The sequence below is a fragment of the Bos indicus genome, chromosome 27, assembly GCF_029378745.1.
Source record: "Bos indicus isolate NIAB-ARS_2022 breed Sahiwal x Tharparkar chromosome 27, NIAB-ARS_B.indTharparkar_mat_pri_1.0, whole genome shotgun sequence".
NCBI classification, from domain to species: Eukaryota; Metazoa; Chordata; class Mammalia; order Artiodactyla; family Bovidae; genus Bos; species Bos indicus.
This window is the reverse complement of record NC_091786.1, coordinates 34,549,616-34,572,249: the sequence shown is the minus strand read 5'-3', so window position 1 is coordinate 34,572,249 and position 22,634 is coordinate 34,549,616. Positions and strand designations below refer to the sequence as shown.

Sequence of the window (22,634 nt, the reverse complement as noted above, 5' to 3'; positions counted from 1 at the left end):
AGTTACATTTCCAGATTCATAGATTGTAACTAAAATGACTAGTGGGAGGAAAATTGAAAGTTTTAATAACACCTGTTGATCCCTTACAGTGAAGCAATGACTCTGTCACATTTTAGCAAGTAAATGTAGTAGCACACATTGCCCCAGCTCTTAAGTAATTTAGTTTCCAGAAGAGAATTTCAAATAAGCTTCTGAGTTTCTATGAAAATTTTAATAAAACCATATAAAATAAAGAGATTTTTGTTATCCTGATCAAACACAAACTAGTCTTTGCTCATCTATATGCATATTTAGCAAACAGAGCAAATGTAAATCTTTGCAAGTTCCATTCAGTCTATAAATTTCTTACTGAAGAAAAGAAGATCTAACTTGCCAAATGTACTGTCCACCTGGTACACAACACTGAAAGGGGTATGATTTGTTTTTCTGTGATATAAAGGTTTTCATAATGAAAATTCCAATCACTTTTAGTTTCCTCAAAATGTGCAGAAGCATTTAACAAGATTTTTTTTTTTTTTTTACTTCACATCGTGGAAAGATATTGCTTCCTTAAACAAGTCTACAGGATGGTTGTAGTCTTTGCTGGAGATATATTTATCTCAGAGATACATAGTATTTCAACATAGAAGATATGTTGAAATATTCACAGTGCAGTGTGTGTGTGTTCAGTCATGGCTGACTCTTTGCGACCCCGTGGATGGTAGCCCACCAGGCTCCTCTGGCCATGGAATTCCTCAAGCAAGAATATTGAAGTGGGTCGCCATTTCCTCCTCCAGGGTATCTTCTTGACCCAGGGATCAGATCAGGGTCTCCTGCATTGGCAAGCAGATTCTTTTACCACCGAACCACCTGGGAAGCCCACGCTAAAATATTTACCTAATGTAAAATCTTATTTTTTAAAAGGCTGGACAAGAAGAAAATACTTCTCCAATGTTGAAATTCATGGAGGATAAGAATAGAGAAAAGAAAGCTCGCAATGAAATGGAAATTTATATGCTGCTTTTCCAAAGCAATCTGATGATCTGTGAAGAGGCCTTCAGAATTCCAGAAGAGGATGTACTGACTACGCCTTGGGAGTTCTATGATTTGCATAGGTTGTGACAACAATTCATACACTGAAAAAATGACTCATACTTTTGGAAATAAAGACTGCTTTGGAACTCAAAAAATGTAACCAGCAATGGGTAAGCAAGTTAGGAAGGACTTCCTCAGTTCCTTTTTTAAAACGGCAACTTATATGAAATTCAAATTAGATTTCACCAACTAAGATTACTTCTATGCTTTAAGCCATGTTCCCTGAAAAATAAATATTTAACATCCAGTGTGCTTCGGAGTGCATAAAAATGATGGGCATTTGAGACATGGATAGCCTATGTGATGAATTTAAATATTCAAAAGAGCTGACTGACAGAGAGGTGGCCTATCAGACCAAGCCTGTAGCATCAAAGTGATTGAACATGTTTGGAGAGCTGCAAAATATTAATAGTTTTTCCAAGCCTGAAAACCTGCTTTATCTAGTAAAGAAAACCCTTAGTATCCTATGCTCGACTGCTTTTGTCAAGATACTTAGCATAATGCCATTACAATGAACTGATACAATTCAGTAAATCTGGGCTTGTTAAAACAAAGCTTCAAGTCAAAATGAATTTTACATTTGATTCTATTCCACTTTGCTACCACTTAAAAGAAGGATACCTTAAAGGCTGCAAGCAGTTCAGAAAAGTATAACTGGAGAATAAAACAAAAAATATGTGTGACTGTATTGTGGCACTGAAAGAAGCATGTCAGTGTTATTTTCATTAAATATGAGGGTATCTTTAGTTATTCCCGTTACATTTTTATTCTTTCTCCTTTCTAAAAATCTTACATTTATGTATTTTAAGAAAAAAGAAGATAGCCATGCAAAACTTAAATATCTAGTACAGGGCTTTTAAAAAGAGGTAAAGTAAATTGCTTGGAGAAGGCAATGGCACCCCACTCCAGTACTCTTGCCTGGAAAATCCCATGGACGGAGGAGCCTGGTAGGCTGCAGTCCATGGGGTCGCGAAGAATCGGACACGACTGAGCGACTTCACTTTCACTTTTCACTTTTCTTGCATTGGAGAAGGAAATGGCAACCCACTCCAGTATTCTTGCCTGGAGAATCCCAGGGATGGCGGAGCCTGGTGGGCTGCCCTCTATGGGGTCTCACAGAGTCGGACACGACTGAAGTGATTTAGCAGCAGCAGCAGCAGCAAAGTAAATTGCTGTATTATAGAATACATTATATTCTCATTATAAAGTATTGTTTTTGTTCATATATTGTTACTTTTAATTGGTTTTTCTATAAACTACTACTGATCAGCAATTAGTTCTATTGCTGTTTCACTTAAATAATAGCAATTTATATAACAACCTGGAGAAGGAAATGGCAATCCACCCCGGTACTCTTGCCTGGAAAATCCCATGGACAGAGAAGCCTGATAAGCTACAGTCCATGGGGTTGCAAAGAGTCAGACACAACTGAGCGACTTCACTTCACTTATATAACAAAAGTACACAATATAGAATAATATCAAATTTGAAATAAATACTGATTTTTTCTAAATATTTATGTGAAAATAATAATATATATAGTTGCTTGTTACATGTTAAATGATTATATTTCCTTTTTTGTGTGTGTCTACACACAGTCTGATATATCTGTATTTTAATTGTCTGAGAAGTTACTCCCCTATGTATGCCTCCCCTTGGTATTCAAGCTGCATATAAGCCTGCCCAGGAGTTCATCATTTATTTGACCCAAAAGGAAAAGGGGTGAAGGTGGACAGACATCCTCTTCTGAAATCAGGAATATCCTCCAGTTGTTCCCAGTCTCATCCAGACCTACTTGATCTCAAAACAATACTCAGGAACCCTAGGGGTGGGGATATTCTCAAGGTAAAATTTTAAACTTTATGTTGGAGCCCCTACAATGCAAGAGAAAGGAGTGGCCTGAAAGATGACAATGATGACTAAACACCATTTTAAACCAAGCATATGTGAGACAATCCAAAGTGAATAATCTAGATTAACTGATCAAATTAGGTACACTGTAATTTCTTCTTTTCAAATTTCCTACTACTAGGTATAATTTTTGTTAGTAAATAATATCAACAGTGATACAGAAGGAGTACAAACTTAAAACTGTCTTAGTTTTTTAAAATCTTATGAGTAAATTAAAACCATATTTGTTGACATCAGTTGCTTTGCAATGTGGCTTGGAACCTAAACTTCATTTTCTTACGTATTGCCTTAGATTAACAAAGTTTTAAAGACACTAACCAGTTTTGTGCTGGTGTCCATCATCAACACTTCCAAACGCTTCTGGAAGTGGCTTGCAGTTAGGAGGCGCAAACCCCATCGAACAATGGCAATGGTTTAAATTATTGCATACCTGGAATAATTAGAAAATAGAACAATTTTTATGTACAAAGTTGGTTTTCCGTAGAGACCAATAAATATTCTATACTTACTGAGCAGAGAATTTATCTTAAATATATAAATTCAACAAATTGTCACAAATTTTACCTTGAAATTTCCTATATTGTAGAAAGTATATTGGCTTCTGTTGCCAAATCATTTTTAAAAATTCTTTCAACTCTCCACACAACCAGACCAAGATATTATCAGTCATCAATAACATGCCACTAATTATCATTTACTTCCTAACTTCACAGAAAAGTCTGGACACTAAATTAATGAACAAGACACTTCTAATGACCTTATTTACCAGTTCCTGCCTTTTCTCTGTAAAAATAAGATCATTTTGGTTAAATGGTAAACACAGTACCTATAGCATATCCAGCCCACATATTTACCAATCATTTTATATGTCCAGAATCATCTTAAATGTTTCTACATCTTCTCTAATAAACAGTTTGGCAATATTTCTCAAGAAAGTAAGATTGAAGCTGTAAGTTATAGACTGTTAAATCATACCAAGCAGCATGAAGATGATAAAAAATTACTCAGAAGGTTTCTTTAAATCTCCAAACTCTTGACTAAATTGTTCAAAGCATGTTACTTAAAATCACTGAAATTACTTAAATTACTTTAAAAACTGAAATTACTTACTCCTTTTGAATTACAATGAACAGCATTACTGCATATTGTAGTATTGATTTGGTATTTAACCTCTACACAGGAAAAGTTCAAACAATACTAAAACAAAGCAAAGAAATTGAAAAACAAATTCAGTCAAACTATCAAACTAGACTGTGCATATAGATAATACATGAGAAAAAAATCAAGGACTCATATTACCAACAATTGTCATAAAAATTCAAAACATAAAGTTATAATTGTCACAGCATTGAAATAAATATGAAATAAACTATGTGCCTTCATACTGTAAAAGTATAGTCATGTAAGAAGTTGAAAGTTTCATTTTCTTGCCATCTAGCACCAGAAGTCCTCTTAGAAAGAAAAACATCCAGAAAAATAATCTGGTTAGTCCTTTGAGTTTAATCATTATGTGAGGAGCATTTAAAAAAATACCCTTGGCTGTACCTGACACCATTATATCAAGATCTCGGTGGGCAGAGTTTAGACGATTACCATGAGCAGTTAGGGCTGAGAAATTTCACATGGGAGGTTGAGATAATAAAATCACGGGTATGAGGAGCAAATGAAGCATGTTACTATTCCATGTGGAGGAAAAAATGAGGAGAAAAGCAAAGCACAGATAACAGGAAACTATATGAGGTAATAGAATGATGAGAGACTCTCATGAGAGAGATGGCTAAATGGCCTTCTAAGAAAAGGAATGTTTAATGTGTACGTTTATATTGCCCTAATTCATGACATTAAATTATGTGACCTTTTCCAATACTCAGAATTTTTCAATAAAATCAATAGTTTACAAAAGAGTTTTGTTCTTCGCTGAGTTTTGCTTTTGGATCATAATAACAGGGTAGACAGAAAGAGGGGGATCAGAACTCAGAAACAGAGATTGGAGCTAATGTCATTTAGATTTCAAGAGGAGAGAGACCTCAGATCTTGTATGTGTCTGTATGTTTTCTTTCTTTTTTTTTTTTTTAAATTTTACACTATTGTATTGGTTTTGCCATATATCAACATGAATCCGCCACAGGTATACACGTGTTCCCCATCCTGAACCCTCCTCCCTCCTCCCTCCCCGTACCATCCCTCTGGGTCATCCCAGTGCACCAGCCCCAAGCATCCAGTATCGTGCATTGAACCTGGACTGGCGACTCGTTTCATACATGATATTATACATGTTTCAATGCCATTCTCCCAAATCATCCCACCTTCGCCCTCTCCCACAGAGTCCAAAAGACTGTTCTATACATCAGTGTCTCTTAAATGTTTTATTATTTTTTTAATTTTATTTTATTTTTAAACTTTACAGTATTGTATTGGTTTTGCCAAATATCGAAACGAATCCGCCACAGGTATACATGTGTTCCCCATCCTGAACCCTCCTCCCTCCTCCCTCCCCATACCAACCCTCTGGGTCATCCCAGTGCACCAGCCCCAAGCATCCAGTATCATGCATCGAACCTGGACTGGCGACTCGTTTCATACATGATAGTATACATGTTTCAATGCCATTCTCCCAAATCTTCCCACCCTCTCCCTCTCCCACAGAGTCCATAAGACTATTCTACACATCAGTGTCTCTTTTGCTGTCTCGTATACAGGGTTATTGTTACCATATTTCTAAATTCCATATATGTGCATTAGTATACTGTATTGGTGTTTTTCTTTCTGGCTTACTTCACTCTATATAATAGGCTCCAGTTTCATCCACCTCATTAGAACTGATTCAAATGTATTCTTGTTAATGGCTGAGTAATACTCCATTGTGTATATGTGCCACAGCTTTCTTTATCCATTCATCTGCTGATGGACATCTAGGTTGCTTCCATGTCCTGGCTATTATAAACAGTGCTGCGATGAACATTGGGGTACTCATGTCTCTTTCAATTCTGGTTTCCTCAGTGTGTATGCCCAGCAGTGGGATTGCTGGATCATAAGGCAGTTCTATTTCCAGTTTTTAAGGAATCTCCACACTGTTCTGCATAGTGGCTGCACTAGTTTGCATTCCCACCAACAGTGTAAGAGGGTTCCCTTTTCTCCACACCCTCTCCAGCATTTATTATTTGTAGACTTTCGGATAACAGCCATTCTGACTGGTGTGAAATGGTACCTCATAGTGGTTTTGATTTGCATTTCTCTGATAATGAGTGATGTTGAGCATCTTTTCAGGTGTTTGTTTGCTATCTGTATGTCTTCTTTGGAGAAATGTCTATTTAGTTCTTTGGCCCATTTTTTGACTGGGTCATTTATTTTTCTGGAATTGAGCTGTAGGAGTTGCTTGTATATTTTTGAGATTAGTTGTTTGTCAGTTGCTTCATTTGCTATTATTTTCTCCCATTCTGAAGGCTGTCTTTTCACCTTGCTTATAGTTTCCTTTGTTGTGCAGAAGCTTTTAAGTTTAATTAGGTCCCATTTGTTTATTTTTGCTTTTATTTCCAATATTCTGGGAGGTGGGTCATAGAGGATCCTGCTGTGATGTATGTCGGAGAGTGTTTTGCCTATGTTCTCCTCTAGGAGTTTTATAGTTTCTGGTCTTACATTTAGATCTTTAATCCATTTTGAGTTTATTTTTGTGTCTGGTGTTAGACAATGGCACCCCACTCCAGAACTCTTGCCTGGAAAATCCCATGGATAGAGGAGCCTGGTGGGCTGCAGTCCGTGGGGTTGCTAAGAGTCAGACACGACTCAGCGACTTCACTTTCACTTTTCACTTTCATGCATTGGAGAAGGAAATGGCAACCCATCCAGTGTTCTTGCCTGGAGAATCCCAGGGACAGAGGAGCCTGGTGGGCTGCCGTCTCTGGGGGCGCACAGAGTCGGACACGACTGAAGTGACTTAGCAGTAGCAGCATGGTGTTAGAAAGTGTTCTAGTTTAATTCTTTTACAAGTAGTTGACCAGTTTTCCCAGCACCACTTGTTAAAGAGATTGTCTTTAATCCATTGTATATTCTGGCCTCCTTTGTCAAAGATAAGGTATCCATAGGTGTGTGGATTTATCTCTGGGCTTTCTATTTTGTTCCATTGATCTATATTTCTGTCTTTGTGCCAGTACCATACTGTCTTGATGACTGTGGCTTTGTAGTAGAGCCTGAAGTCAGGCAGGTTGATTCCTCCAGTTCCATTCTTCTTTCTCAAGATTGCTTTGGCTATTCAAGGTTTTTTGTATTTCCATACAAATTGTGAAATTATTTGTTCTAGCTCTGTGAAGAATACTGTTGGTAGCTTGATAGGGATTGCATTGAATCTATAAATTGCTTTGGGTAGTATACTCATTTTCACTATATTGATTCTTCCAATCCATGAACATGGTATATTTCTCCATCTATTAGTGTCCTCTTTGATTTCTTCAAATAAGCAAGATGTGACAGATACTATGATATTATCAAAAAGTATTATATAAAAGTAAATTTGAATTTACTAGAGACTAGAGGCTAGAGACTCTCTTTCAAAAATATGTACATTAATTTTCCAGTGTAGCTCTTAGAATTAATAATTTCTAGGATAAATTAGAATCTTAAACTGTTGTTGGATATATTGTTTATAGAACTTTCTGAAAACATTCTATAATTATAGAATTATATTATTGTTATAGATATAAAACAATTATATTATTGTTAATACTGTTTGCTTATTCTTATGTATAACATACATGATAACTGTATTGTACTATAGCAGAATATAATATTGTACTAATATTATTCAATTAAAACATTCATCTACCAATCAGAAAAAAAATCAAGAGTTGATCATAATAAGTTAAAAATTAATATAAATTTAGATATTCTACAGAAACAATCAATACAATTAAAGAAAGTTTTTCCAAAAACAATCCATCAGTTCAGTTCAGTTCAGTTGCTCAGTCATGTCCAATTCTTTGCAACCCCATGAATTGCAGCACGCCAGGCCTCCCTGTCCATCACCAATTCCTGGAGTTCACTCAGACTCATGTCCATCAAGTCGGTGATGCAATCCAGCCATCTCATCCTTTGTGGTCCCCTTCTCCTCCTGCACCCGATCCCTCCCAGCATCAGAGTCTTTTCCAATGAGTCAACTCTTCGCATGAGGTGGCCAAAGTACTAGAGTTTCACCTTTAGCATCATTCCTTCCAATGAACACCCAGGACTGATCTCCTTTAGAATGGACTGGTTGGATCTCCTTGCAGTCCAAGGGACTCTTAAGAGTTCTGCAACATCACAGTTCAAAAGCATCAATTCTTCGGCACTCAGCTTTCTTCACAGTTCAACTCTCACATCCACACATGACGACTGGAAAAACCAGAGCCTTGACTAGACAGACCTTTGTTGGCAAAGTAATGTTTCTGCTTTTCAATATGCCATCTAGGTTGGTCATAACTTTCCTTCCAAGGAGTAAGCGTCTTTTAATTTCATGGCTGCAGTTACCATCAGCAGTGATTTTGGAACCCCCAAAAATAAAGTCTGACACTGTTTCCACTGTTTCCCCATCTATTTCCTAAGAAGTGATGGGACAGGATGCCATGATCTTAGTTATCTGAATGTTGAGCTTTAAGCCAACTTTTTCACTCTCCTCTTTCACCTTCACCAAGAGGCTCTTTAGTTCCTCTTCACTTTCTGCCATAAGGGTGGTGTCATCTGCATATCTGAGGTTATTGATATTTCTCCCAACAATCTTGATTCCAGCTTGTGCTTCTTCCAGCCCAGCACTTCTCATGATGTACTCTGAATATAAGTTAAATAAGCAGGATGACAGTATGCAGCCTTGATGTACTCCTATTCCTATTTGGAACCAGTCTGTTGTTCCATGTCCAGTTCTAACTGTTGCTTCCTGACCTGCATACAGGTTTCTCTAGAAGCAGGTCAGGTGGTCTGGTATTTCCATCTCCTTCAGAATTTTCCACAGTTTATTGTGATCCACACAGTCAAAGGCTTTGGCATAGTCAATAAAGCAGAAATAAATGTTTTTCTGGAACTCTCTTGCTTTTTCGATGATCTAGCAGATGTTGGCAATTTTATCTCTGGTTCCTCTGCCTTGGACTCCCTTAGAAGAAATGGAGTAGCCATCATGGTCAACAAAAGAGTCCAAAATGCAGTACTTGGGTGCAATCTCTAAAACAACAGAATGATCTCTGTTCGTTTCCAAGGCAAACCATTCAATATCACAGTAATCCAAGTCTATGCCCCAACCAGTAACGCTGAAGAAGCTGAAGTTGAACAGTTCTATGAAGACCTACAAGACCTTTTACAGCTAACACCCAAAAAATATGTCCTTTTTATATTGGAATGCAAAAGTAGGAAGTCAAGAAACACCTGGGGTAACAGGCAAATTTGGCCTTGGAATACTGAATGAAGCAGACTAATAGAGTTTTGCCAAGAGAATGCACTGGTCATAGCAAACACCCTCTTCCTACAACACAAGAGAAGACTCTACACATGGACATCACCAGATGGTCAACACCAAAATCAGATTGATTATATTCTTTGCAGTCAAAGATGGAGAAGCTAGCTCTATACAATCAGCAAAAACAAGACCGGGAGCTGACTGTGGCTCAGATCATGAACTCCTTATTGTCGAATTCAGACTTAAATTGAAGAAAGTAGGGAAAACCACTAGACCATTCAGGCATGACCTAAATCAAATCCCTTATGATTATACAGTGGAAGTAGAAATAGATTTAAGGGACTATATCTGATAGAATGCCTGGTGAACTATGGACAGAGGTTTGTGACATTGTACAGGAGACAGGGATCAAGACCATCCCCATGGAAAAGAAATGCAAAAAAGCAAAATGGCTGTCTGGGGAGACCTTACAAATAGCTGTGAAAAGAAGAGAAGTGAAAAGCAAAGAAGAAAAGGAAAGATATAAGCATCTGAATACAGAGATCCAAAGAATAGCAAGGAGAGATAAGAAAGCCTTCCTCGGGGATCAATGCAAAGAAATAGAGGAAAACAACAGAATGGGAAAGACTAGAGATCTCTTCAAGAAAATCAGAGATACCAAGGGAACATTTCATGCAAAGATGGGCTCGATAAAGGACAGAAATGGTATGGACCTAACAGAAGCAGAAGATATTAAGAAGAGATGGCAAGAATACACAGAAGAACTGTACAAAAAAGATCTTCATGACCAAGATAATCACAATGGTATGTTCACTCACTTAGAGCCAGACATCCTGGAATGTGAAGTCCAGTGGGCCTTAGGAAGCATCACTACGAACAAAGCTAGTGGAGGTGATGGAATTCCAGTTGAGCTGTTTCAAATCCTGAAAGATGATGCTGTGAAAGTGCTGCACTCAATATGCCAGCAAATTTGGAAAACTCAGCAGTGGCCACAGGACTGGAAAAGGTCAGTTTTCATTCCAATCCCAAAGAAAGACAATGCCAATGAATGCTCGAACTACCGCACAGTTGCACTCATCTCACACGCTAATTAAGTAATGCTCAAAATTCTCCAAGCCAGGCTTCAGCAATACATGAACAGTGAACTTCTAGATGTTCAAGCTAGTTTTAGAAAAGGCAGAGGAACCAGAGATCAAACAATCCATACGACAAAAATTTTGTTCAAATAATATGTTACTCGATCCAAACTAGTATTCACAAGAGATCTTCAAATGCTAGTTAAAAATTTACTCCCTACAGTGCATGCAAAAACACTTGATTATACATTGCACAACATAAAAAATGATCTGTATAAAATTTACTTAAAAGTAATGTTGCTGTTTAAAAGAGATATCAGTTCAGTTCAGTTCAGTTGCTCAGTCATGTCCAACTCTTTGCGACCCCATGAATCTCAGCACGCCAGGCCTCCCTGTCCATCACCAACTCCCGCAGTTCACTCAGACTCACGTCTATCGAGTCAGTGATGCCATCCAGCCATCTCATCCTCTGTCATCCCCTTCTCCTCCTGCCCCCAATCCCTCCCAGCATCAGAGTCTTTTCCAATGAGTCAACTCTTTGCATGAGGTGGCCAAAGTACTGGAGTTTCAGCTTTAGCATCTTTCCTTCCAAAGAAATCCCAGGGCTGATCTCCTTCAGAATGGACTGGTTGGATCTCCTTGCAGTCCAAGGGACTCTCAAGAGTCTTCTCCAACACCAGATCATTAAAAACAAATATTGGTTCAATTTTGCTTAATAAACCTGTTAAAATTGTCCACAACTTGTAGAGACAATGGGAGAACTACACTCACCCCAAAGTCATTTTTGAACACTCATTAAAGGAAACACAAAGATTAATTATTTAAATGAATGCATTTTCCATAACTTGCTAGTGACTACTGATAAGAGCCTAGATTTTGGAAGTTACATGATAACACAGATTTTGTCTGGCAAATATATAAATGAGTTTTGTCTGACTGAAAAGATAATCCCCAAATTATGGTTTTACTGCTCTATAGCACATTAGCAGATTTTACTTTAAACCTAGCAGTTGTATTTCAACAGTCTTTTGCCCAATGGCTCTAAATATGTAGTCCTTCAAACACTCTTTGAACTTGTTCCTTCATTAGTGTGTTTGATAGGTGCTCAAATTTGTATTTGTATAAAAGCTATGTTTTTAATATTTCTGAAAGTCCTCAAGCCCCCAGTGAACTACCTAAGTAGTTTGCCATAGTCAAATTTCTTTGCCCAACAAAAGTTCCCTTTAAGCTATTTAAGTATGGACATGTATTTTCTTATATGCACATGCCTTGTAGGGTAATTTACAAGTGGCATCAAAGATTTACTTTGGCTCACTCTCCATTTCTCTTGAGTTTTGTTTTCCTTCTCAGTTTGGTTTTGAGTTGTTTTGATACCATTTCTGATTCTTAACCAGTCAGTAAGTCTGCCCATGATATATGCTGTGCTGTGCTTAGTTGCTCAGTCCTGTCTGACGCTTTGTGATCCCATGGACTGTAGCCCTCCAAGCTCCTCTGTCCATGGGGATTCTCCAGGCAAGAATACTGGAGTGCATTGCCATGCCCTCCTCCAGGGGATCTTCCCATCCCAGGGATCGAACCCAGGTCTCCTGCATTGCAGATGAATTCTTTACCAGCTGAGCTACCAAGGAAGCCCACCCATGATATATACATGTATATATATATATATTTGTGAATATATAAATACTTGAATATTTGTGAATATATAAATATATATGTGAATGTTTGCATATATGCATATGCATGTGTATACACATACAATTTTACTTATTTTACATATTACAGAATGGCTATACCTTTGGGTTATATAAATTGTTTATTTTTACCACTTAAAAAGAAAATGAGTGTGACTTTAAGGAACCGTATAATGTGTGTATAAGTTTTTAGGCTGCTAACTAGCTTCTGTATGAGAGGTAGTAATTAATTATCTACCTCTCACTTCTTTCTGAAATATGCCTTAACTGGGTTAAAATTATAATTATACAGTTGGGACATATTAGTAGCAATAATGGCAGAAGACAACCATCTCAGGGTAATGGGTTGTGTAATTGCTTTTCAAAAGACAAACTAGCTTTATCTTAATGTTATATCTGATTATTTCAGAATATAAAAGAAGATAGTCAAAGTCAAGATTTAAATGAATACAGAATATTATATTTTGTGCAAAGTAACCTTTATTTTGTTTATAATATGTGTAATCAAAAAAATAATGAGTCTGAAAAATTTTAGTAACAACTGTTCAGTTTTGGTGGGATCAATCATAAGATAATTTTAGAATGTGCCTGTGAATACTGTAGAGCCTGACAGAGGATGAGATGGTTGGATGGCATCACCAACTCAATGGACATGGGTTTGGGTAGACTCCAGCAGCTGGTGTCTACCAGGGAAGCCTGGCATGCTGCGGTTCATGGGGTCACAAAGAGTTGGACACGATTGAACGACTGAACTGAACTGAATACTGTATTGAAGTAAAATTAGAATTTGGATTTTTAAGAATTGTATACTTAGAAATTGGTTGTGAAGTATTTTATTTGCTCTTAATAGAGGTCGTCGTCGTCGTGAAGTCACTCAGTCATGTCCGACTCTTTGTGACCCTATGGAGTGTAGCCCACCAGGCTCCTCCATCCATGGAATTTTCTAGGAATAGAAGTAGTACAATTTTTCTTTATTTCTGTAATTCACCTAAATGGGAGAGATTCAGTAGTTCATCAAAATGATTTTCTGGCTTTGTATCATGTAAATGGTTATTTTTAAAACTTCCACATATTTTTAAAAGAGCTAAAGTTCTGTATAATTTTACTACATTCACCTATTGATATGGGAGCTCTTTCATTGTCACTTTGGTTAACAGGGAGCTAAGCAAATTTTGCTATATACCAAAAATCCTTTTTAATTAAGTGACCATACCACCTTGGGCAACTGTGGTGGTTTTTATCTTACCAGTTCTGAGTCTAAAGTCAAAAAAATTTGGGGGTAATTTTTTAATACCTAAAACTATTTTTGAAATTTCTGAGATTGCAAACAGAAAGTAACAGATTTGACCTCCTATCTCATAAATAGAAGAATGCTAGAAATACTTAAATTTGTTTGGTATTCTCCATTATTTATTTATTTTTGTAAGATACTAAATTTTTAATGCAAATGCATCACACTGTAAGGGCTTTTTACAAAATAACAGAAATTATTGTTCCTAACTGCAACTGAGAAGAATTTTATATCTTTATTTTTTAATTCATTTTAAAATTTAAGTATAGCTAATTTACAATGTTGTGTTAGCTTCAGGTGTACAACAAAGTAATTCAGATGTGTATATATATATTCTTTTTCCTCTGGTGTAGGAAATGGCAACCCACTTCAGTATTCTTGTCTGGAAAATCCCATGGACAGAGGAGCCTGGTGGGATGCAGTCCATGGGGACACAAAGAGTCGAACAAGATTGAGCACACACGCAATATGATTCTTTTACAGATTCTTTTCTATTATATGTTACTGCAACACACTGACTATAGACCCCCGTGGTATACAGTAGACTGTTGTTGTATACCTATTTTATACATAGTAATGTATATCTTAACTCCAAACTCCTAATTTATGATAGTCTCCATTACTTCTCAGTTAAATAGCAATGTAGGAGCTGCATAGGATGACAGTATGGAGATTCCTTAAAAAACTAGGAATAAAACCGCCATATGACCCAACAATCCCACTCCTAGGTATATACCCTGAGGAAACCAAAATTGAAAGAGACACATGTATACCATTGTTCATTGCAGCACTATTTACAACAGCCAGAATATGGAAGCAACCTAGATGTTCATCGACAGACGAATGGATAAAGAAGTTGTGGTACATATACACAATGGAATATTACGCAGCCATAAAAAGGAACACATTTGAGTCAGTTCTAATGAGGTGGATGAACCCAGAACCTATTATACAGAGTAAAGTGAGTCAGAAAGAGAAAAATAAATACCATATTCTAACACATATATATGGAATCTAGAAAAATGGTACTGAAGAATTTATTTACAGGGCAACAATGAAGAAACAGTCATAGAGAATAGACGTATGGACATGGGGAGAGGGAAGGAGAGGATGAGATGTATGGAAAGAGTAACATGGAAACTTACATTACCATATGTAAAACAGATAGCCAATGGGAATTTGCTGTATGGCTCATGAAACTCAAACAGGGGCTCTGTATCAACGTAGAGGGGTGGGATGGGGAGGGAGGTTCAAAAGGGAAGAGATATATATATACCTATGGCTGATTCATATTGAGGTTTGACAGAAAACAGCACAATTCTGTAAGCAATCATCCTTCAATAAAAAATAAATAAATTTTTTTAAAAGAGGTGCATAGGATGAACTGTCGAAGAAATTCAGCCAGCTTTCCCTAGGTTAATTTTAAATGTTATTAATATAAGCAAAACTATTGGTCTCAGCATATATTGTATATGTTACAAGAATGAATTGAAAGCTCATAGAAAATCAAGTTCATTTCTCTCCATAATATTCTCTTATCCTTAAGAGAAACTTTGATCAAACACTTAATCAACAGTTATCACACTCCTGTGCTCCAATAAGAGATTTTGTTTTTCTCCATTTTCATACTATTGGTGACTCTAATAAATTAACCATTCAAACTTCATAAGCTTTTGATCAACTGGTAGTTTGTGCTTTCAGATACAGGATAGAAACTAAGTCTTCACTGACATGTAGAAAGGATCCTATAAGGTATTCTAAACTATTTGAATTTAAGAATTAGACTCATAGGTACAGGATATGGAACTTAAGCTGACACTGATTAGACAATTTCACTATGGTGTGAATTAGATATATCATATGGCTGAATCAGAATTTACTGGAATCCTTTATATCCAAAAATAAAATGCCATACAAAAGCAAACTGCTAACTCAAGATCCAGGGAAGTAAAAATTAATTATTCAGGGATAAATTAAATAATGAGAAAAATTAATTGTGGTTATGCTTTTCTGATGATAAATGAGAAAGCTTTTCTTTATCCTTCAGTTCAGTTCAATTCAGTTCAGTCACTCAGTCGTGTCCAACTCTTTGCGACCCCATGAATTGCAGCACACCAGGGCTCCCTGTCCATCACCAACTCCTGGAGTTCACTCAAACTCACGTCCATTGAGTCAGTGATGCCACCCAACCATCTCATCCTCTGTCATCCCCTTCTCCTGCCCCCAATCCCTCCCAGCATCAGAGTCTTTTCTAATGAGTCAACTCTTTGCATGAGGTGGCCAAAGTACTGGAGTTTCAGCTTTAGCATCATTCCTTCCAAAGAACACCCAGGACTGATCTCCTTTAGGATGGACTGGTTGAATCTCCTTGCAGTCCAAGGGACTCTCAAGAATCTTCTCCAACACCACAGTTCAAAAGCATCAATTCTTAGGTGTTCAGCTTTCTTCACAGTCCAACTCTCACATCCACACATGACTAATGGAAAAACCACAGCCTTGATGCATTTCTAATCTTCACTTCATTAGCTATATGCTTTTATAAACTGAAATGAAACATTTTAAACTAGTAACTGGCTCCACATGTCTCTTCAAATTCAGAAACAAAACTTTTACTGTTTCTTCACTTTTAATGGCAATGTAATTATTTATACTCTTGATAATGGTCCACACTTATTGTCCTGCAAGCTTCCCAGGTGGCTCAATGGTTAAAAAAAAAAAAAAAAAATCCACCTGCCAAGGCAGGAGACACAGGATACATAGATTCTATCCCTGAGTCCCTGAGTAGGGAAGCTCTCCTGGAGGAGGAAATGGAGACCCACTCCAGTATTCTTATCTGGAATACTAACCCATGGACAGAGGAGTCTGTGGGGTCACAGAAGTGTCTGATACAATTGACTGAGTACACACACAATAAGTAACTAGAAAACTAGACTTAAGTGTGCTACTGCAGAAGAGCAGAGAAGTACCTGCAGAAAGAATGAAGAGACTGGGCCAAAGTGGAAAGGATGCTCAGTTGTGAATGTGTCTGGTAGTGAAAGTAAACTCTGATGCTGTAAACAACAATATCACATGGGAACATGGAATATTAGGTCCATGAATCAAGATAAATTGGACATGGTAAGCAGGAAATGACAAGAGTACACATCAACACTTTAGAAATCAGTGAACTGAAACAGATGGGAAAGTGCAAATTTCATTGAGATGATCATTATATCTACTATTGTGGGCAAGAATCCCTTAGAAGAAATGGAGGAGCCCTCATAGTCAACAAAAGAATCTGAAATGCAGTACTTGAATGAAATCTCAAAAATGACAGAATGATCTGTTTGTTTCCAAGGAAAAACACTGAACTTCACAGTAATACAAGTCTATGTCCAGCTAATAATGCCGAAGGAAGTTGAACAGTTCTATGAAGATGTACAAGACGTCTACAACTAACATCAAAAAAAGATATCCTTTTCATTATAGCAGACTGGAATGCAAAAGGAGGAATCAAGAGATACCTTCAGTAACAGGCAAGTTTTGGCCTTGGAGTACAAAATGAAGCACAGAAAAGGCCAATACACTGGTCACAGCAAACATCCTCTTCCTACAAGAGACAAGTCTACACATGAACATCACTAAATGGTCGATACCAAAACCAGATTAATTATATTCTTTGCAGCCAAAGAAGTGAAGCTCTATACAATCAGGAAAAAACAAGACCTGGAGCTGATTGTGGCTTGGATCATGAGCTCCTTAGTGCAAAATTTAGGCTGAAATTGAAGAAAGAAGGGAAAACCACTAGGCCACTCAGGCATGACCTAAATCAAATCCATTATGATTATACAGTGGAGGTGATAAAACAGATTCAAGGTATTAGGTCTGTTAGATAGAATGCCTGAAGAACTATGGATGGAGGTTCATAACACTGTACAGGAGGCAGTGACAAAAAACATCCCCAAGAGAAAGAAATGCAAGAAGTCAAATGGTGTCTGAGGAGGCCCTACAAATAGCTGAGAAAAGAAAAGAAGCAAAAGGCAAAGAAGAAAAGGAGAGATATACTCAACTGAATGCAGACTTCCCGAGAATAACAAGGAGAGAAAAGAAAGGCTTCTTAAGTGAACAATGCAAAGAAATAGAGGAAAACAGTAGAATGGGAAAGACTAAAGATCTCTTCAAGAACATTAAGAGATATGAAAGAAACATCTCATGTAAAGATGCACACAACAAAAGACAGAAACAGCAAGGAAGTAACAGAAGCAGAAGAAATTATGAAGAGGTAGCAAGAATACATAGAAGAACTATACAAAAAAGGTCATAGTAAACTGGACAACCATGATGGTGGGTTCACTCACCTAGAGCCAGACATCCAGAAGTGTGAAGTCAAGTAGGCATTAAGAAGCATTACTACAAACAAAGCTAGTGGAGGTGATGGAATTCCACCTGAGCTATTTCAAATCCTAAAAGATGATGCTTTTAAAGCGCTGCACTCAATATGCCAGCAAATGTGGACAACTCAGCAGTGGCCACAGGTTTGGAAAAGGTCAATTTTCATTCCAATCCCAAAGAAGGGCAATACTAAAGAATGTTCAAACTACCGTACAATTCTTCTCATTTCACATGCTAGCAAGGTAATGCTCAAAATCTTTCAAGCTAGGCTTCAACAGTACGTGAATTGACAACTTCAAGATGTACAAGCTGAATTTAGGAAAGGCAGAGGAACCAGAGATCAAATTACTAACATCCACTGGATCATAGAAAAAGCAAGAGAGTTCCCGAAAAATATCTAGCTCTTCTTTAATGACTATGCCAAAACCTTTGGCTTGTGGATCACAACAAACTGTGGAAAACTCTTAAAGAAATAGGAATAACAGACAACCTTACTTGTCTCCTGAGAAATCTGTATGCAGGTCAGGAAGCAACAGTTAGAACTGGACATGGAACAACAGACTGGTTCCAAATTGGGAAAGGAGTACATCAAGGCTGTATATTGTCACCCTGCTTATTTAACTTATATGCAGAGTACATCAAGTGAAATGCCTGGCTGGATGAAGCAGAAGCTGGAACCAGGATTGCTGAGAGAAATATCATAAGCTCAGATATACAGATGACACCACCCTTATGGCAGAAAGTGAAGAAAAACTAAAGAGCCTCTTGATGAAAGTGAAAGAGGAGACGGAAAAAGTTGGCTTAAAACTCAACATTCAGCAAACTAAGATCATGTCATCCGGTCCGATCATTTCATGGCAAATAGATGGGGAAACAGTGAAAACAGTGACAGACTTTATTTTTGGCAGCTCCAAAATCACTGCAGATCATGACTGCAGCCATGAAATTAAAAGACTCTTGTTCCTTGTAAGAAAAGTTATGACCAACCTAGACAGCATATAAAAAAGCAGAGACATTACTTTGCTGACAAAGGTCCGTCTAGTCAAAGCTATGGTTTTTCCAGTAGTCATGTATGGATGTAGAGTTGGACTATAAAGAAAGCTGAGCACAAAAGAATTGACACTTTTGAACTGTGGTGTTGAAGGAGACTCTTGAGAGTCCCTTGTACTGTACGGAGACCCAACCAGTCCATCCTAAAGGAAATCAGTCATGAATACTCATTGGAAGGACTGATCCTGAAGCTGAAGCTACAGTCCTTTGGCCACCTGATGCAAAAAACTGACTCATTGGAAAAGACCCTGATGCTGAGGAAAATTGAAGGTGGGAGGAAAAGGGGATGACAGAGGATGAGATGGTTGAATAGCATCACTGACTCGATGGACATAAGTAAGCTCTGGGAGTTGGTGACTGACAGGGGAGCTTGGCATGCTGCAGTCTATAGGATCACCAAGAGTGGGACACGATTAAGTGACTGAACTGAATGAACTGTGCACTTACCATGAACGACTTTTATGATAAATGATACCTCTATAAGGCTATTTTAAAAAGCATTGGTTGGTATATTGTCAAAATCAGCATAAGTATAAAATATAATTGTTAAAACACTTAAAATTTTTACTTCTAATTACCATTTCAGGACCACATATAGTGCCATCTTCTACAAATGTTTCATCTCTGTCTTCAGGTTTTTGAACTGTGGTAAATGTGTCTCTAGGTAACTTCTCAGCATTCAGAAATGCTGATGCACATATTTCATCTTGTACATGCGTATAGATCACAGATAAATTTGGTTGTGATACTAAAGTTTTATATGGCCAGGCACAAACTAATTTTCCGCACAATGTGTGACTAAAAGCATAAAGAAGGAAAAAAAAACTCTTATTATTTACAGAAATAAAGTAGATTGCTGATACAGCTAACTTTAAAAAGTATTTTGATAATTTAAATCCAAATTTCAAATGTTTTCTCTAAGTAAATTTTAGGAGCATATCAATTCATGTATGATGTGGCTCTCTGTGTTTTGTGAGGAAATGTAGCAAGGGAAAAATGAACCATTTTTGCAATCTGACAGTCCTGATCTGTTCTATATTAGCTTCTGAAATTTGAGCAAGTGATTACAGGTGTTCCATATTTTTCATTAGTAAAATGGGACAAATGATTCTAACTACAAACATTTGATATAGATAAATATACATTTAAATACATAGTATAAATATAAGTATATATAAAGGACTTCACACAATGACTACCTAATCCCATCAATAGACATGATTTTTATGATCACTGATATAACATTATAGCTATTGGACACATGTTATCTGTAGGAAGTAGGTAGTATTGTTCAGCTCAGATCATAAAACAGAGAAAACCTGTTATAAAATGGCATCTTAGTTTGTACATGTATTCCAGAATCTTAGCAATATACAAGCTATATTCCAAACAAAATTATAATTTTCTAAATACATACCTAAACAAACAAAAACCCCTGCCACAGTTTCCATATCTATCTCCTCTTGCATTTATTTCATCAAAACAAGCAAATGGAGCACCTCTAGCCCCTAAAAGAAAAAAGAAATTGTACAGAAAAGGTTGACTGAATTATTATGACCCGAATAACCACGTTGGTATGATCACTCACTTAGAGCCAGATATCCTGTTGTGTGAATTCAAGTGGGCCTTAGGAAGCATTACCACAAACAAAGTTAATGGAGGTGATGGAATTCCAGCTGAACTATTTTAAATCCTAAAAAGATGATGCTGAGAAAGTGCTACATTCAATATGCCAGCAAATTTGGAAAACTCAGCAGTGGCCACAGGTCTGGAAAAGGTCAGTTTTCATTCCAATCCCAAAGAAAGGCAATGCCAAAGAATGCTCAAACTACCGCACAATTGTTCTCATTTCACACACTAGCAAGGTAATGCTCAAAATCCTTCAAACTAGGATTCAAAATCCTTCAAACTAGTATGTGAACCAAGAACTTTCAGATGTACAAGTTGAATTTAGAAAAGGCAGAGGAACCAGAGATCAAATTGCCAACATCCACTGTATCACAGAAAAAGCAAGAGAATTCCAGAAAAACATCTAGTTCTGCTTCATTGACTATGTTAAAGCCTTTCACTGTGTGGATCACAGCAAAATGCGGAAATTCTGAAAGAGGTGGGAATATCAGACCACCTTACCTGCCTCCTGCAAAACCTGTATACAGGTCAAGAAACAATAGTTAGAACTGGACACGGAACAACAGACTGGTTCCAAATTGGGAAAGGAGTACATCCAGGCTATATACTGTCACCCTGCTTATTTTAACTTATATGCAGAGTACATCATGCGAAATGCCAGACTGGATGAAGCAGAAGCTGGAATCAAGATTGAAGGGAGAAATATCAATAACCTCAGATATGCAGATGACACCACTCTAACAGCAGAAAGCAAATAAGAACTAAAGAGCCTCTTGATGAAGATGAAAGAGGACAGTGAAAAAGCTGGCTTAAAATTCAACATTCAAAAATCTAAGATTTTAGCATCCAGTCCCATCACTTCATGGTAAACAGATGGGGGAAAATTGGCAACAGTGCCAGACTTTATTTTCTTGGGCTCCAAAATCACTGCAGAGAGTGACTGAACTCATGAAATTAAAAGACAGTTGATCCTTGGAAGAAAAGCTATGACAACCCTACACAACATATTAAAAAAAAAAATACAGAGACATCACGTTGCCAACAAAGGTCCATATGGCCAAAGCTATGGTTCTTCTAGTAGTCATGTGTGGATGTGAGAGCTGAACCATAAAGGTTGAGCGCTGAAGAACTGATGCTTTTGAACTATTGTGCTGGAGAAGAGTCTTGAGAGTCCCTTGGACAGCTAGGAGATCAAGCCAGTCAATCCTAAAGGAAATCAACCCTGAATATTCATTGGAAGGCCTGATGCTGAAGTTGAAGCTCCAATAGTTTGACCACCTGATGCAACGAGCCAACTCACTGGAAAAGACTCTGGTGCTGGGAAAGACTAAGGGCAAGAGGAGAAGGGCGCACAGAGGATGAAATGCATCCCTGACTCAATGTACATGAGTTTAAGCTAACTCAAAAATGAAGGACAGGGAAACCTGGCGTGCTGCAGTCCATGGGGTTGCAAAGTGTTGGACATGACTGAGCAACTGAAGAGCAACAACAACACATACAAGGCAAATCTGAAGCAATTTTCAAGGTAGACGATGGGTGCCCATGGGAGTTTTTAGCACAGTTTACACGCCAACCTGAAGAGGGTGAGCTAGGATGAAGAATACATTAAAGAGAGTTGTCATAGGACCATACTATGAATTATCCCATGTGAGGAAGCATTGCTAGCCTATTAGTTTCCTGGGGCTGCTGCAACAAAGCATCAAAAACTAGGTGGCATAAAATAACAGAAATTTGTTTTCTCACAGTTCTTGAGACTAAAGTCGGAAGCTAGGATGTGGGCAGGGCTGTCCTCTCTCTGAAGTCTCTAGAGGAGAACGTTCCTTGTCTTTTCTAGCTTCTGACGTTTACTGGCAATCCCTGGAATTCCTTGGCTTATTGATGTGTCATTCCAGTCACCTGGCCATCTTCTCACTTTGTTTATAGATTGCTTCCCCTCCGTGGAATGCCTAAATTTCCCCTTTTATAAGGGCGCCAGTCTAATGACCTCACTTTCACTGGATTGTCTCTGTACAGACTCCATTTACAAATAAACCCATATTTGAGCTACTGGGGATATTAGGACTTATTGAAATAAATTTCTAGGCCCAAGATGGAGCCATTCCTGGTGGGATGCCAGGTCAGCAAAC

At 37.5% G+C, this 22,634-nt stretch overlaps 1 protein-coding gene across 2 annotated transcripts in view; it reads right to left on the bottom strand.

The window, feature by feature from the left end:
• LOC109553349 (disintegrin and metalloproteinase domain-containing protein 5-like) overlaps positions 1-22,634 on the bottom strand; it is a 148,998-nt gene that overhangs the window by 34,713 nt on the left and 91,651 nt on the right. For both annotated transcript variants that reach the window (XM_070781456.1, XM_070781457.1), the window contains exons 15-18: positions 20,297-20,387; positions 19,458-19,677; positions 4,096-4,182; positions 3,304-3,415 (exon numbers count right to left, since the gene is read on the bottom strand). In XM_070781456.1, the coding sequence (XP_070637557.1) occupies positions 3,304-3,415; positions 4,096-4,182; positions 19,458-19,677; positions 20,297-20,387 (510 nt within the window). The remainder of the gene's footprint in view (positions 1-3,303; positions 3,416-4,095; positions 4,183-19,457; positions 19,678-20,296; positions 20,388-22,634) is intronic.